The 14,210-nt window shown below is 34.3% G+C and overlaps 1 protein-coding gene across 7 annotated transcripts in view; it reads left to right on the forward strand.

The window, feature by feature from the left end:
* Positions 1-14,210, forward strand: part of Ccdc102b (coiled-coil domain containing 102B) — a 129,870-nt gene that overhangs the window by 67,196 nt on the left and 48,464 nt on the right. For 5 of the 7 annotated variants that reach the window (XM_029559534.1, XM_017796069.2, XM_029559533.1 and 2 more), the window contains one exon: positions 6,389-6,502. In XM_029559534.1, coding sequence (XP_029415394.1) covers positions 6,389-6,502 — 114 coding nt within the window. The remainder of the gene's footprint in view (positions 1-6,388; positions 6,503-14,210) is intronic. The other 2 variants (XM_029559536.1, XM_029559539.1) reach the window with 1 other exon arrangement.

Raw genomic sequence — 14,210 nt, forward strand, 5'->3', positions numbered from 1 at the left:
CTCAGAATTTCAATTACTGGTAAACGCGGATTATTAAAGCTGCCATACTGTTTTCTCATGGCAAATTTGAAACTTGATCATGCGAGCTCTTGAAAACTACCAGAATATATCAGGAAAGGAAGTTTGATTAATGGATGTTTCGATCATTGTGAGATTTTCCTGAGTTTTTAAATGTCGTTTTCTCTGATCAGGATGTCTGTGACTGCTGATCCACCATCACCGAAGTCACTGTGTACCTCATCAAGGATCGCGGTGCACTGACTCCTCAGTGCTTGTGTTCAAGGAGATGGCTTCCGGGTCTTTGGGAAAGAGTTTTCTAGGTTGTAAAACCAGCAAGAGGCTGGGAAAATACTTATATTTCAAAGGATCTGAGATAAATTTTACAAATGTCAGTTGACTGAAAGTTATTGTTCCAAGAATAATAATGTCAAGTTCCTTCAGTCACAAATAAACCTGTCTAGAGTTGCATTTTGCTAAAGGGAACATGAAGATTTTCTCAGTCACGTCTACTTTCCCTGGTACTGAGGGCTAGTTTAAATTGACTGAATTTTCCCTTTACTGTGGGTCATATTTTCTCATTTGTTTGCATCACATATAATTCTTATTAAATTCCTCTTATGAATTTTGTTTTGTTCTGTAGTGAATATTTTAAAAATGATTTTGTAATTATCGTCTTATTTTGTTATGATGTCTGATTTTATTACTTGGAGACATCTCATTTGCCTTTGAAAGGTTTTTAAGACTTGCTAGATAGGACTGGAGTAGCACTTAGACTAAGGCTATTTTCTCTAATAAGTTCTGAGACATAACTCTTTGGAGAACTTCAGTGAGCTATGAATTAAAAAGCTTTGTATTCTAACCGGTGATCATGGGCATGATTGATAAAACACTGGCCTCGTGTGATTCCTGGGACCTAATTTCTTTCTTTTAAAAATATTTTATTAATTATTTTTATTTTATGTGCATGAGTGCATTGCGTGCACGTATGTAAGTGCATTTGTGTAGTGCAGTGCCCTCTGAGGTCAGAAGAAGGCGTTTAATTCTGAAATGGAGTTACTGGAAGACAATTGTTAGCCACCATGTGGATGCTGGGAATTGAACCCATGTTCTTAATCACTGAGCCATCTCTCCAGCCCTAATTTTGATCCCTTTGGACATTAGGTTCCTTATAGTTGTGTAATGGTGTTACAGTTTCAGTCCGAAGTATCCCATCCCGTGTGTTGAATGCTTGTTCCTCAGCTGGCAGCACTTTGGGGAGGCTGTGGAAATATTAGGATGTGGACCTAGTTGGTAACATAGCCTACTAAGGGGTATTCCTTTGGAGGTTATACATGGCACTAGGATGCCTTTTATCTCTGCTTTCTCATCTGCCATGATATGAAATTCTCCACCACATGCTCCAGTCATCATGCACTGAGATGCTCTGCCTTCACAGCCCCGATGAATGGAAATTCTCTGAAAATGTAAGCCCAAATAAATCTTTTTCCTTAAGTTGTTTCTGTTATGTACTGTGGTGGTTTTTAATGAGAATGTCCCCCATAGACTCCAAGCATCTGGACATATTGTCCCCATTTGGTGGAGCTGTTTTGGAAGGTCTTAGAAGGTGTGGCTATCCTGGAGGAAGAACGTAACTGGGGATGGGCTTAGAGAGTTCTTAAGCCTTGCCGGATCTCCAGTGGCCCTCTTGCTTCCTGTGCCTGCTTGAAAATGTGAGAACTTAGCTTCTACTCCTCCAGACATTTCTGCCACCGCACCTCCCTGCCGTGATGGACTCTTGCCCTTTGGAACCGTAAGCTTAAATAAAGTCTTCTTTTATAAGTTTCTTTGGTCAGTGTTTCTGTCACAGCAACAGAAAAGTAACTACTGCACATACTGTGGTCACAATGATGAAAAAGCAGTTAATACAACTGGTTACCAGCCTCCTGTTCATCCTGATGCTTCAGAGTTTCTCTCTCTCTCTCTCTCTCTCTCTCTCTCTCTCTCTCTCTCTCTCTCTCTCTCTCTCATGGTCTTCTGCTTTGTAAATGCATCACCCCCCATAGACCACACCTGCTTGTCTGTTTTGCTATAGTCTGAAAGCTCCATCGGGTAGAATCTGAGTCATTTTGCATCTATTTTGATTTGCTGCTGGTTTCCAAAGTTTGCCCTACAGTCAGTGTTTTCAAAATTATTTCCTGTCTTCTGTCTTGCTTTTTGGAAAACTTTGTGTCTTATTACTGTATTTTGGGTAGGAGTTGATACCATTTATCACACATTAGAAGTGTGGCTTTCCATTGTGTTTCCCTTTAAATGTGACTTTAAAAACTGTCAGTGTTTAGGTAGTATATATTTTATATGTAATATGCTGTGAATGCCTTCACAAGCTATGATAACTTCTTTGGATATCTTTAAATATTGATTTACTGATTAAGTTTTCGTTTTGTCCAGGATGGCCTAGAACTCACTGTGCAGTTGAAGATGACCTTCAACTCCCTATATCTCCATCAAATGCTGGGATTACAGTGAAATAACACCATATTAAGAAATCATTAAATTACTTGGAAATCATTAAATTACTCTTAATTTCATCCAAAACTTTAAATTTTACTTAGTTTCTAAGTTATGACTCATTCTTCTGATTTTCTAATTCTTATCCAGTCAAAATTTCAACCTCTCAGTATTTCTGGGAAGTTTCTTTAAATAAAATGGCACTTGTTTTCCTCATTTATGGAGTTTAAAATAGCTGGAAGTCTAGAATATCTGACATGCCCAAATGAGTAAGAGAGTTTTGATGGGACCACATTGAGAGCATAATAGTCTTGATTTATGTCCAAGGTCCTTTGGGCTATTCTGCTGTTATACATCAATTGAAAGGCTAAGGATTTTATTTGGAGCTTGTAACAAAGAAATGAAATTTCTTCATTACAATTTAGTATCTGAAGTAATTGGAAATGAATAACATTTAAGTTTAACGAAGAACTTGTTTCTTCATTAATCAGTGGATAAAGAAAAAATGATCAGATTTAAAAGAAAGAATTATAGCTGCCAAGAATGTTATAAAACAAATTCTTTTGAGACAGGGTCCAAACTTGAGCTCATGATTCTCATCTTCTGTATCTGAATGCTGGTGTTATAAGTTTACTCCTGCATACCAGGTTGCAAAGTACTATTTTGTACCAGTCAATGAAGTCTTTTTAATGACCTCCTCGTGTACATATTACACAGATTGATAAATAAGCGCATCGCATGGACACTATTGTATTCACTACAATTCTTGAAGTGTCTGTGCCTTCTCCTAACACACATTTAGCTTAGGATTCATAGGAAATCTTATCAAATAATTTTGTGGACACCTGTAGGTTTTATATTTTGTTAACCCGATTGTTCATGGAGAGTCTTGCCAAAAAAAAAAGGAGGTAATTACCACCAACAGTACACTGCCTCCTTCCCCCAGTTCTCCCCATGAATAGTCAAATGACTTCCAAGTCCAGATTCCCAGGTTCCATACAAGGTTTTTCACAAATTAATCTGCTTAAGGGCAGAGGTTCTCTAGCAAGGTTCCCTTCCCTGTATGATCTTCCATCTCAACCTCCAGAGCTCCTTTAGCATGTTGTCAGAACAGAAAAATTCTGAGGAGGTATTTTGAAATGTTGGTATTGAGAAACAAACTCATCTATAAGTCACAAAATATTTGACATCTCAGGTAGTTTCTAATTTAAGTTTAAAAAAATATCAGAACAAAACCATCTGGATCCATCTACCTATAGATGATAATCAGAAATTTTGATATTACATTGAAAAATGGCTTGGTCATTTTAGTAGAATATTAAAAGTAAACAAAACAATGATTTTGCTTTTACAAAACATTTTCCATTCTTATATAACTTATGAAATAAACTTCTCATTACCTACATGAACAAAAGTATAAATAAAGCTGAAGTTAATTCTTATCTCATTTTATCTATAAGCAATTTCATCCATGGATACACAAATTAATTGAAAAAAACTTATTCATCCATCTCATTAGCAGATGAATTTCCAGTAAGCGAATTGTTCATACTGTTTTGTTACCTACTTAACAATGCACTAAGGTGTCTGTTTTTAAGCAAGCACATAGCATACTAGTCAATGAGTTACTTCATCCAAAAACCCTTAATATTTAGTTGTGTATTTATAATATGTGTCTATACATAGACATTTTATTTCACTTTATGCAACAAATAATTTCAGGTATACAAATATGTTGCAATTTGATAATTCAGAGGAAATGAAATTGAAATAAAGTTCCAAGAAACAACTACAGTATAGTTTTTTAGAAGAGGAGAGTACAAATTTCTATGGTTGTTTTGAACATCATTGCTGTCAGGAAAGTGTGACATGAACATTTCTTTTAAAAATGTCAATATTTCAAATTAAGTAGAAATTTCATTTTTAAATTTAAATAAAATATTCCAAGACAAATTGCAAAAATATAAAGGATACAGCAGGAAGAGCCTGGAGGTTTTAACAGATCACTAAAGTAAGCTGTTTAGTGTTTTCACTTTGACCTGAAAGGCAGCAATACAATTTTAAGCAATAAAAACAATATACTTTTTATGGTAAAGGGGGAAAATTTGGTAAAACTTACTTTTAAAATGTTCATTTAAATTTGAGGGGTTATTATCTATCAGATATGAGATGACCCGCCATGATGCCTTTGTGTGTTCTGAGGTCACTTTTCTTGGAACCCTTACCTTTCTGGTAGGTGATCCAGCATTTGACTATATATGGGATTGCATTCATTTCTTACATTTTTTGTCCTTAATAAGATTCAAGAATCATACTGTAGCCTGATAAATTGATAAAATCTGGTCTTTTACCATGAATTAATTTATATTCAGTACTTATCTGAAGAACTAAATTTAAAATGTGTGTGTCAAATTGACTTCAAGGAAAACACTGCAGGAAATGGATTGACCAAGGTAATTTGATTACATTTCAAAAGGTTATGCATCTTCAGTCAAGAAGATATTAGAGGGATTGGGGATGCCACACAGTTGGTAGAGTGGTTGCCTAGCATGTACTAAACCCTGGGTTTGATCCTCAGGACAACAGAAAAGCAGGCATGGTGACACTACCTATAATCCCATCACTCAGGAAAAGAAGGCAGGAAGACAGAAATTTAACTTCATCCTAGGCTATACAGTGAGGTCATGTCCAGTCTGGGATACATAAGACCCTGTATCAAAAAAAATAAATAAATAAACACACTATTAAGATTCAAGAGTGATAAAGCCACCATCATGAGTCTTTCTGTTCATAAAGAAATATGGTTCCTAAATTTGTTGATGTGAGTCAGCTGTGGAGAGAGGCATGCAGGTGAAAACAGTGAGATGCTTGGTGACTAGTTAAATGCATTGAGTATGTGGAGCTGCTGAATACGAGACCAATGAACACATTTTACTCAAGTAGCTAGTCACTGCAAAGGCACATACACAATAAAAAATGTAATAAAAGATATTTCCAGTATTCATCCATATTTATTTCCTCTGAGGAGGAAATGTTTGGCAGGATTTTGGATTTTTAAGTATAGAATATGGTGGGAAACAAAAAGGTCTACACACACACACACACACACGTGCGTGTGTGAGAAGACGCCAATGGAGGTGCTATGTTTAAATTTAGACACTATGGTTTTCGCTTTCATATACTTATTTATCATAGATTACATAAATTATATAATTTAATAATGATTTTTGAACATTCACTTATGTGAGTTACGAAGATACAATCATAAAAATAGTATATGTAAATGCATCTCCATGTTTTATATATTTGTCAAATTTTATGATTCTTCCAAATGTAAGAAAAGCTGTGAGGCAATAATCTCTGTCTACACTTACAAGATTTTTTAGCTTTCATAAATTTTTATGCAGTAGTTTTCTGTGGCAATTTATTGGTATCTTTTGTAGATGTTCTGCATATATCTTAGTAGCCCAAGTGCCATCTCTGTATTTATCTAGTACCTAAGTTTGTCACTCACCATCAGTTTACTATTTGTCATTTTCAGAAAATAACCATAGCTGGTATTATAGAACATATAGTATTAAAATATTAGGATTCATTAAATTAGTGTAGAAGTCAACGAATCCATGTTTTAACAATGTGTGGAAGTAGCTAATTACTGTCAATTTTACAATTGATGAATAGAGACTTATGTGTATTTCATGATTTTTCTTAACGACTAACAAAATGTTTTCAGCTATGAATATCACATGTGGTTCAATTACAATAATTACAATTACAACAGCAATTAAAAACTTGCCAAAATTCATATTTAAGAAAGTCCTAGAGAAAAATAAATGAATGACATACAGTACCTAGAGCTAGGCTTCATCCTGTGATTACAGTAGGGATCTTTATTTTTCAGGTTGACATTTGTGATCAACATGAAAATGAAAATGAAGGAACATCAGGAAATGTACAAGAGGAATCTAAACCTCAGAAGAGCAAGGATGGAGTCATCCATGAAGTAAGAGCAGAGGTAAAATATTTGACAAGGGGGCAATTGTATTAAAAGGTACTTGGAAATATTAAAACATGCCTATTATAAATAGAATAACTGATGAGACTTAGTTGATGAAGATGAATGTTGTTTATAATTGAATCAGCTTATATATAATTTAAAATGCTGAAGAATGGTATTGGCTTATAACTAGATCTGAGCTATCATAATAATTCAAAAATAAAACACATGATTATGAGACCACCCGGTAGCCAATACCAGTCTTCCTGTGAGTAAATGCTTATCAAACAATTAAACAGCCTGTGAATCATATGTGTTTATTTCCAGAACAAATACATAAAAGATATATTATGTCAGATTTTGATAGGATTAATCCCTGTTGTCATCTAGTAACACGAAGATACAGGCTACATTTGCTTTTGTTATGGTTAGATGATTTCTTAAGTATGCTGTCTAGCATGGTTAGAAACATCTATTTTCTACTCCTATCTCCACCACCAACAAATAAATTTTCACAGATTTGTAAACTCGGTGTTTTCCCTGTCTTACAGATAAAAGAATTGTTGGCCTGTGGAGATAGGAGGAGAGATTGGATTATTTATACTGTATTGAAAATTATGTTACTGCATTAAAAATAGAAAATCACAAATTATTTGTTTTATCATAGGTGATTCAGAATGTCTTAGATAAAAATATGTAGGAACAAATTAGAAAATGGAGTAAACTTAGTCAAAATATAGGATGCATGGAAGGAAATTAGTACCAGGTGTGTTGTTTCCTATAAAACTCTTGAGAGACTTAGCTCACAGTGGAGTTTATTTTGCATCAAATGAACATGCAAAGGTAAGTGCACACATTTGCACTGAAGGACATTTGGGTACAAACATCTGAATGACTAGGACTCAGCATGTCTGTCAGAGTGCACAGGATTTGGGGGACATCTATTGGGGAGGGAGAGGGTCTAGATGTGAGTCGGAAATAGTGTGAAAATTTTAAAGCTCAGTAAAAAAAGGTCAGTGCATAGCTTCTGAAGACATAATGATCATTTTCTGATTGTTTTTCTCTGGTCCACTCTATCTCTTTGTGTTGAGTTTATAGAATGAAATAATTGTTGTAATAGCAATAATCAATACTTCGGGTATTTGAAAAGTAGGCCAATGAAAACAGTGCATTCATGACAGGAATTACAGCCATGCTGATCAAGACAATCAGGTCTTCCCTGTGTTTGTACTTGTGGCTTCAAGGATGTCCTTCCCTCCCCTTGCACACATCATGCTGATGAGTTCTAGGGTGAGGGGTGTATACCAAGAAATTCATGATGAGAAAAGCTGAACTGTTGAAAGTGTATCTTCCTTAGTCAAGGGGAAAAATGATAACTTTTATTTATTTTATTTGCTAAAAGAAAAAATAAATATACCAGGATAGGTACCACCTTGTCATTGTTCTGAGTGCTGAGGAACATCTTTGATAAAGCATTTAACATTTGTGTGCGCGCACGTGCGCACACACACACCACACACACACACACGCACCCCACACCCTTTATAAGGTTTTGATGAGCAGTTGTAGGAAGGCTTCAATCAGAAAATAGTTTCCAGAAAGCCACACTCCCTCCACAGACTTTTCTATGACCAACATCCTTCTTCATTGTGATATGTTTTTTACAGATGTTTATCAATATTGACACATTATCCAACACAATATTTTCCACTAGAGAACCTCTCTGTGCTATATTTCTCTAGGTTTGGGGAGATATATAATAATGTGCCTGACATTTTAGTGCTAGAGAGAAAAGTTTATTATTTTAAATTTTTCCTGTGTTTCACTTGATTATATGCCTTTGTCCTTAAAAAAACTTATAAGCCACTGATGCTTTACTGACTCTATGGTTTTGCCTTTTACAGAGTATTCTATAGTTGAAATCATACAGTGTGTCACAGTGCTGCACATTTTGAAATTGACTAATTTAACGTAGAATTATGAAATCCATGTTCTTCCACATCTTGCTGTGTCTTGTTAGCTCATTTCTTTATAGTGTTAACTAATATTTCTTTGTCTGGTTATATGTAATTTCATTATCAATTTACCTGCTGAAAAATAATCCTATATTTGGTTATTATCATTGAATAACTTATAAACACTTCTGTGTAGGCTGAAATGGCAAATATTTTAACTTCTTTCAGCAAATAACATGCAGTGTTATTATTGTATTATGTGGCAATAGTATTTTAAAATTTAAAATAAATGATCAAACTGTTCTGGTTTCAGCCTTATATATTCCTGCCAGCATTCCACAAGAGTACTTTTTACTTCACCTTCTCTCTGGCGGTAGTTGTTTGGTTTTGTAGTTCTAACAGTTTTGGACTGATATTCCAGTTTACCTTGTTATACTTCCCTAGGTACAGATTATATTGAGCATTGTTCCTATGGTTCTTGTCTTCCATCATTTTGATAAGTTCTGTATTCATATGTCTTTGTCTATTTTATTATTTACAATGCTTATACGATTGAATTTTAGGAATTCTTTATATATTTCTTTATATATTTTGTTTAACATTCCTTTAGCCAATCTTTATTTAGCTAATGTTCTCCCAAAATAAACACAAATGTTGAAAAATTTGCAACAATATAGCTATTAATAACTACAGTGCAAAGAAAAGACTTATGATAGTTTTTTGTTTAAAGTAATGTGATAGGTTTGATATGATAATGTTCAATTATTTTATTGAGTCTTTACACTTGTATATCTATAAGTATTCACTACAAGGTAACCTGGACTTAAACTACTTATAAACATACACTTTGAAACCTATTCATTTACCTAAAATATACCACAACTTTTTCTTTACAGAAAATTTATTGGTATGATAGTTTTTTGTTTAAAGTAATGTGATAGGTTTGATATGATAATGTTCAATTATTTTATTGAGTCTTTACACTTGTATATCTATAAGTATTCACTACAAGGTAACCTGGACTTAAACTACTTATAAACATACACTTTGAAACCTATTCATTTACCTAAAATATACCACAACTTTTTCTTTACAGAAAATTTATTGGGCAACTATATCATAATTAAGTTAACATAATGACTTTTAAAATGTGTTAATTTTTGTTTTTAGATACTCAACCAATACTGCATCAAGTGTCCATATGCTCATATATCTTTGGACTTTTAAAACAGTTTAAATTCCTGGAAGTAAAATGGCCTGTTCAAAGAAAATTCATTAAAATAAAATTTATGCAAACTCTGCCAAATGGTGCATTAGAAATATTATATCAATTTATATTTTCACTAAATGCAACTAAAATTTTTATCATGTTTAAAACAAACATGAATAAACCTGAAAGTATAAAAAGATGGTTATATACTAGCACAACTCGGGAATCAAATTATTCAGATCTTATTTTTCGCTTATTTAGGATATGTAAATTCTAGAATTGAAGATACTAGCATCAGGAAAATACCAACAGATAGGCATAGAGAGAAAAAGCAAAATAAATAAATAAATGGCATGGAGATACACCTAAGTTCACTTGATTTTGACAAATATCTAGAGACAGAGGAAAGAATTTGTGAACTTGAAGGCAGAACAGCAAAGATGGTCTTAAGAATTACATAATAATATAAGAAATATATGAAAACATCTACATCTGTGTTATTGGAGGCCAAATAAAATGGTTGAGAGTCCATAGGGCTCAGTAATACTACTTTTTTAATATGTAAAAACTCCCCACATGTATTTAAAAGGGCAATTTACAGTTAAGCTCAGTGAACCACAAAGAGCATAAATGTGAAGATATTCCTCTCCAGTCATGGCTTATACAAACTCATGGAAAAATAGGGGAAAAATTGACAGAATCTAGAAGAAAATCATACTTGCATAACAAGGACAGGGTAGCCCTCATCAGAAACAGAGGAGACCACATAGAGGTGGCTTGGAGTCATTCAAGTTTTAAAAGAACTGTCACTGTAAAATGTTGCATTCAATGAAAATGTCCTTCAGGTCACTCAAAGACAAAGGATAACTAAGAGACCATGACTGCAGCAAATAAGTACACGAAAATACTTAAAGCATATTAGTCATCGGGGAAATGCAAAATGAAAACTGTAACTGGATGGATGAAATAAAAATGTGGCAACAGCACTGTCATTGCTGCCCTCCAAAGTGTCATTACACCCCTTACCTTAGAATATTCCTCAAGTTTGAAGTAGGATAAAGTCCTGATACTCATGTAACAGTTTGATGAATCTCCATGGGAATATACTGTGTGAAGAACATTAATCCCAGGAGACAGCATGGTCCCTAATTCCTTTTATATGTTAGTTTTGAAGTGACAAGTTGAGAAATAAAGACTGGACCACTCCAGTCTTATTTACCAGGAGTGTGGGTATGGTGGAGGCCAATGGTGAGGGTGTATACAGTTGCAGTATGATGCTTCTTTGTGGTGATGGAACATTCTGTATTTTGACCTTATCTTTATATATCTTTGTTGGTTTATATTATAGTTGCAGGATATAATCATGTGGGAACCAGGCAGAAGGAGCATGGGACTTACCTGTTTTTCTTACAACTCCTGTTGGCAATAAATTTTTTTTTGGTCTTTTTGAGACAGGGTCTCCCTGTAGCCCCAGCTGTCCTGGAGCTCACTATGTAGACCAGAGATCTTCCTGACTCTGCCTCCTGAGTACTGGATTAAAGGCATGCGCCACCACACCCGTCCGGCAATAATTATTTTTAAGAGTCAGCTAAAATACTCTTTCAAAATGTATGTCAAGTTTTGCAGTTTTTCTATTTGGAGATTTAAAAACCCAAATCTAATTCTTCAACTGATGCTGTCTAGAGACAATATTTCCAGAAATTACAAGCTTTCTGAATGTTTTTCCTTATTGGAAAAATGGAAATGGTAGCTTACCTAAAAGTTTAACTGAATCACACATTTATATACTAAAAATTGTACATTATATGTACCAGGCACTTAATAACCACATACTTTCATTCTTTCCATTTGAATTGCATTCAATATATCCTAAATTGGACACACCATTCTGATTTTCAGCTGTTAGGAACAGTACATGATTATGTTAGAAAACTTGTACATCCATATATTTACCCTCTGATTAAGTTTAAGGAAGCTATTTTGAGTTTAATAATACTGTTTCCTAGAACTGTACATACCACAGTTTCTGTCCCCAAGTGGATTTACAATAGATGTTTAGTGGGGGAAAATGCATTTTGATGTGAATAATCAGTTCCAAAATTGAATCATGGTTTTTCCAATTTGGGAAGAACAACTGTTTCCATGCCTGGTCCACATGTCTGGTCTTGCGTGGATCTCCATATGTTTTCCCTTGTAAGTGAAACTTTAAAGATTGCACAGACATCTTGAACTAGAAAGAAGCTAACCCCACCCTGCACATATTTGCTTTCTGGTGTTGATCAACCACTCACAGAGAATTCTCATGGTCCTTTACCACCCTTTCAGTGGAACACAGTGTCTGCCACACTTTATAAAGATTAGAATTCTTCCACTTAGTATAAAAACATGCTTGAAATTTGGCTCTTGTTCTTTTTCAATCAATAATGAATGCAATATGATATAAATTGAAATTTCTAAATATATAGGGGTTTTCCCCCTAACTTTCAAGATGCTTGGATTTGTTCACTTTAAAATATGATTTGCAAATCGTAAAGACCCAGATGAGTAACATTTCAATTTAACTTTATTATATTAAGTAACTGTCTTCATTTTGCTCAAGGAAGAAAAATAAAAACACATTGTTGTCTGGCTTTTCTCACACACTAAAATACTGTATTATGGATAGAGTTCTAGAAAGGCTATATCTCCATATGATTGCCAACTGGATTTTATAGTTTTGTAATAAGAAAGTAAACAACAAAACCAAACATCAGCATCTTCAACAACAAGCCTAGAGTATATTCTTATTCATTGATTATCTTATTCAGTTACCTCCCATATGTTGAACACTGGGATTAAGCGCTGATGATGTCATGAAGCATACCAGTGGGGAAATTCAAATCCAGATTTAAACACAGTGTGCTCCCTGCTTTGAGAAGTAAAGTATGGAGATGTGTTCAAATACAAAGATGTAGTGAAGGGTTGGGATGGCTGAGATGGGAAAATCTGACAGCAGTCAGCCAGGGAAAGAGGAAGGGTCAGTGTGAAAGAGGGAGGATGCATGAACAGCAAGAATGTAGTTTTAGGAGGATGTAATTAGTATTAAAATGTGTGTAGACAGTGAACCAAAAAAGTGTTCCTTTTGCAGTATCGCTCAATACTTTTACAATATCATACATATAAAGAAGGATATTGATTTGACAAATGTTGCAAGAATCAGAACAGTGAAGCTGTCTCCAGGGAACAATTCTTAGTCAGATGTTTGAGGTGAGGTGAGATGTTTGAGGAAAATTTGGAGCACATTCTATGTTAAACAAAAAACTTATTTTTTCAAGATCTTTTCTTAAATAACAATCTTTAATTCTGAAAATATTGCATAGTACCTAATATTCTAAGACCTATTAATTCAGTGATTTGTGAAGGATTGAGGAACCTCCCTCAGAGAACTGCCTTCAAGTACAGATACAGTGTAAATGAAAACTCAGTGAAGTCAGTGCTTCCAGGTCTGTGCGAAGCATGCAGCGGATACATCAGTATGATCCCAGGAAGACTCACCTGGTCAGAAATTTTAGAAGACATGCTAGAGACTGTATTTACTGACATAGTTACTTGGTATTATATATATATATAAAACTAGAAATGTATTCTCTATTTAGAATGTAAGTGCCATATTTTTGAGATGTTGTAGATGTTTATCTGAGTTGATATAAATCATTTGTATTTCAAAACTTCTTATTGACATTCTGCATTCTAGCTAAGGGTGTGAAATCAGAAATGGTTATGTGATTTTGAAATGTGATATTGACAGTTGCAAGCAGGCTAATTCAGAAGTCTGTTAGTGATATGGATTCAAACATCTGGCTTCCTTACTGACAAAACCCAGGAAACAAAAACTATAAAAGCACATTTGATTTGAAGAAACCTTTAGAGAAAATTAAAAACCTGGGAAAACAGAAAATCAAACTGTCACAGATGGATAGGCTTGCTGATCATTCAGAAAAATACAGGTATAAACACTCCAATTACTTATGACTAAAGCTATACTTATGACATGCTATATTTACTAATATCTGATAAATACAAATTCAAATGATTGATGGAAATCTGTGTTCAGTTTTTGCAAGAGATATCTAGTGCCTTGAGCAACGTGTTTGTTTTTTAAAAGTTTAGAATTATGTAAGTTGGAATTTTTATTTTATTATTTTTATTTTATGTGTATGTGTGTATTGACTGCATGTAGGTAAGTGCACCTGTGTCGTGAAATGCCTGCGGAAGACAGAAGAGGCTGTCAGATCCCCTGGAATTGGAGTTATGGACAGTTGTTAGCTGCCATGTGGGTGCTGGGATTCGAACCCAGGTCTTCTGCAAGAACAGTTAGTGTTCTTAACTGCTGAGCCATCTCTCCAGCACCAGTAAGTTGGAGTGTTTTAAAACAAATTCACCCACATACAGTATAAGAAGAAAGTATTCTTGGTTAGCCAGTCTGTTGGAAAAGCTTCCTTGTTATATGGAGTTGAGGATTTAATTACTTTCTGAGGGTTATTTCCTGTAGCATTACGTTTATCACTCTTCTATTTATTTA

This window comes from Nannospalax galili, unplaced genomic scaffold (assembly GCF_000622305.1).
Source record: "Nannospalax galili isolate Female #2095 unplaced genomic scaffold, S.galili_v1.0 scaffold709, whole genome shotgun sequence".
NCBI classification, from domain to species: Eukaryota; Metazoa; Chordata; class Mammalia; order Rodentia; family Spalacidae; genus Nannospalax; species Nannospalax galili.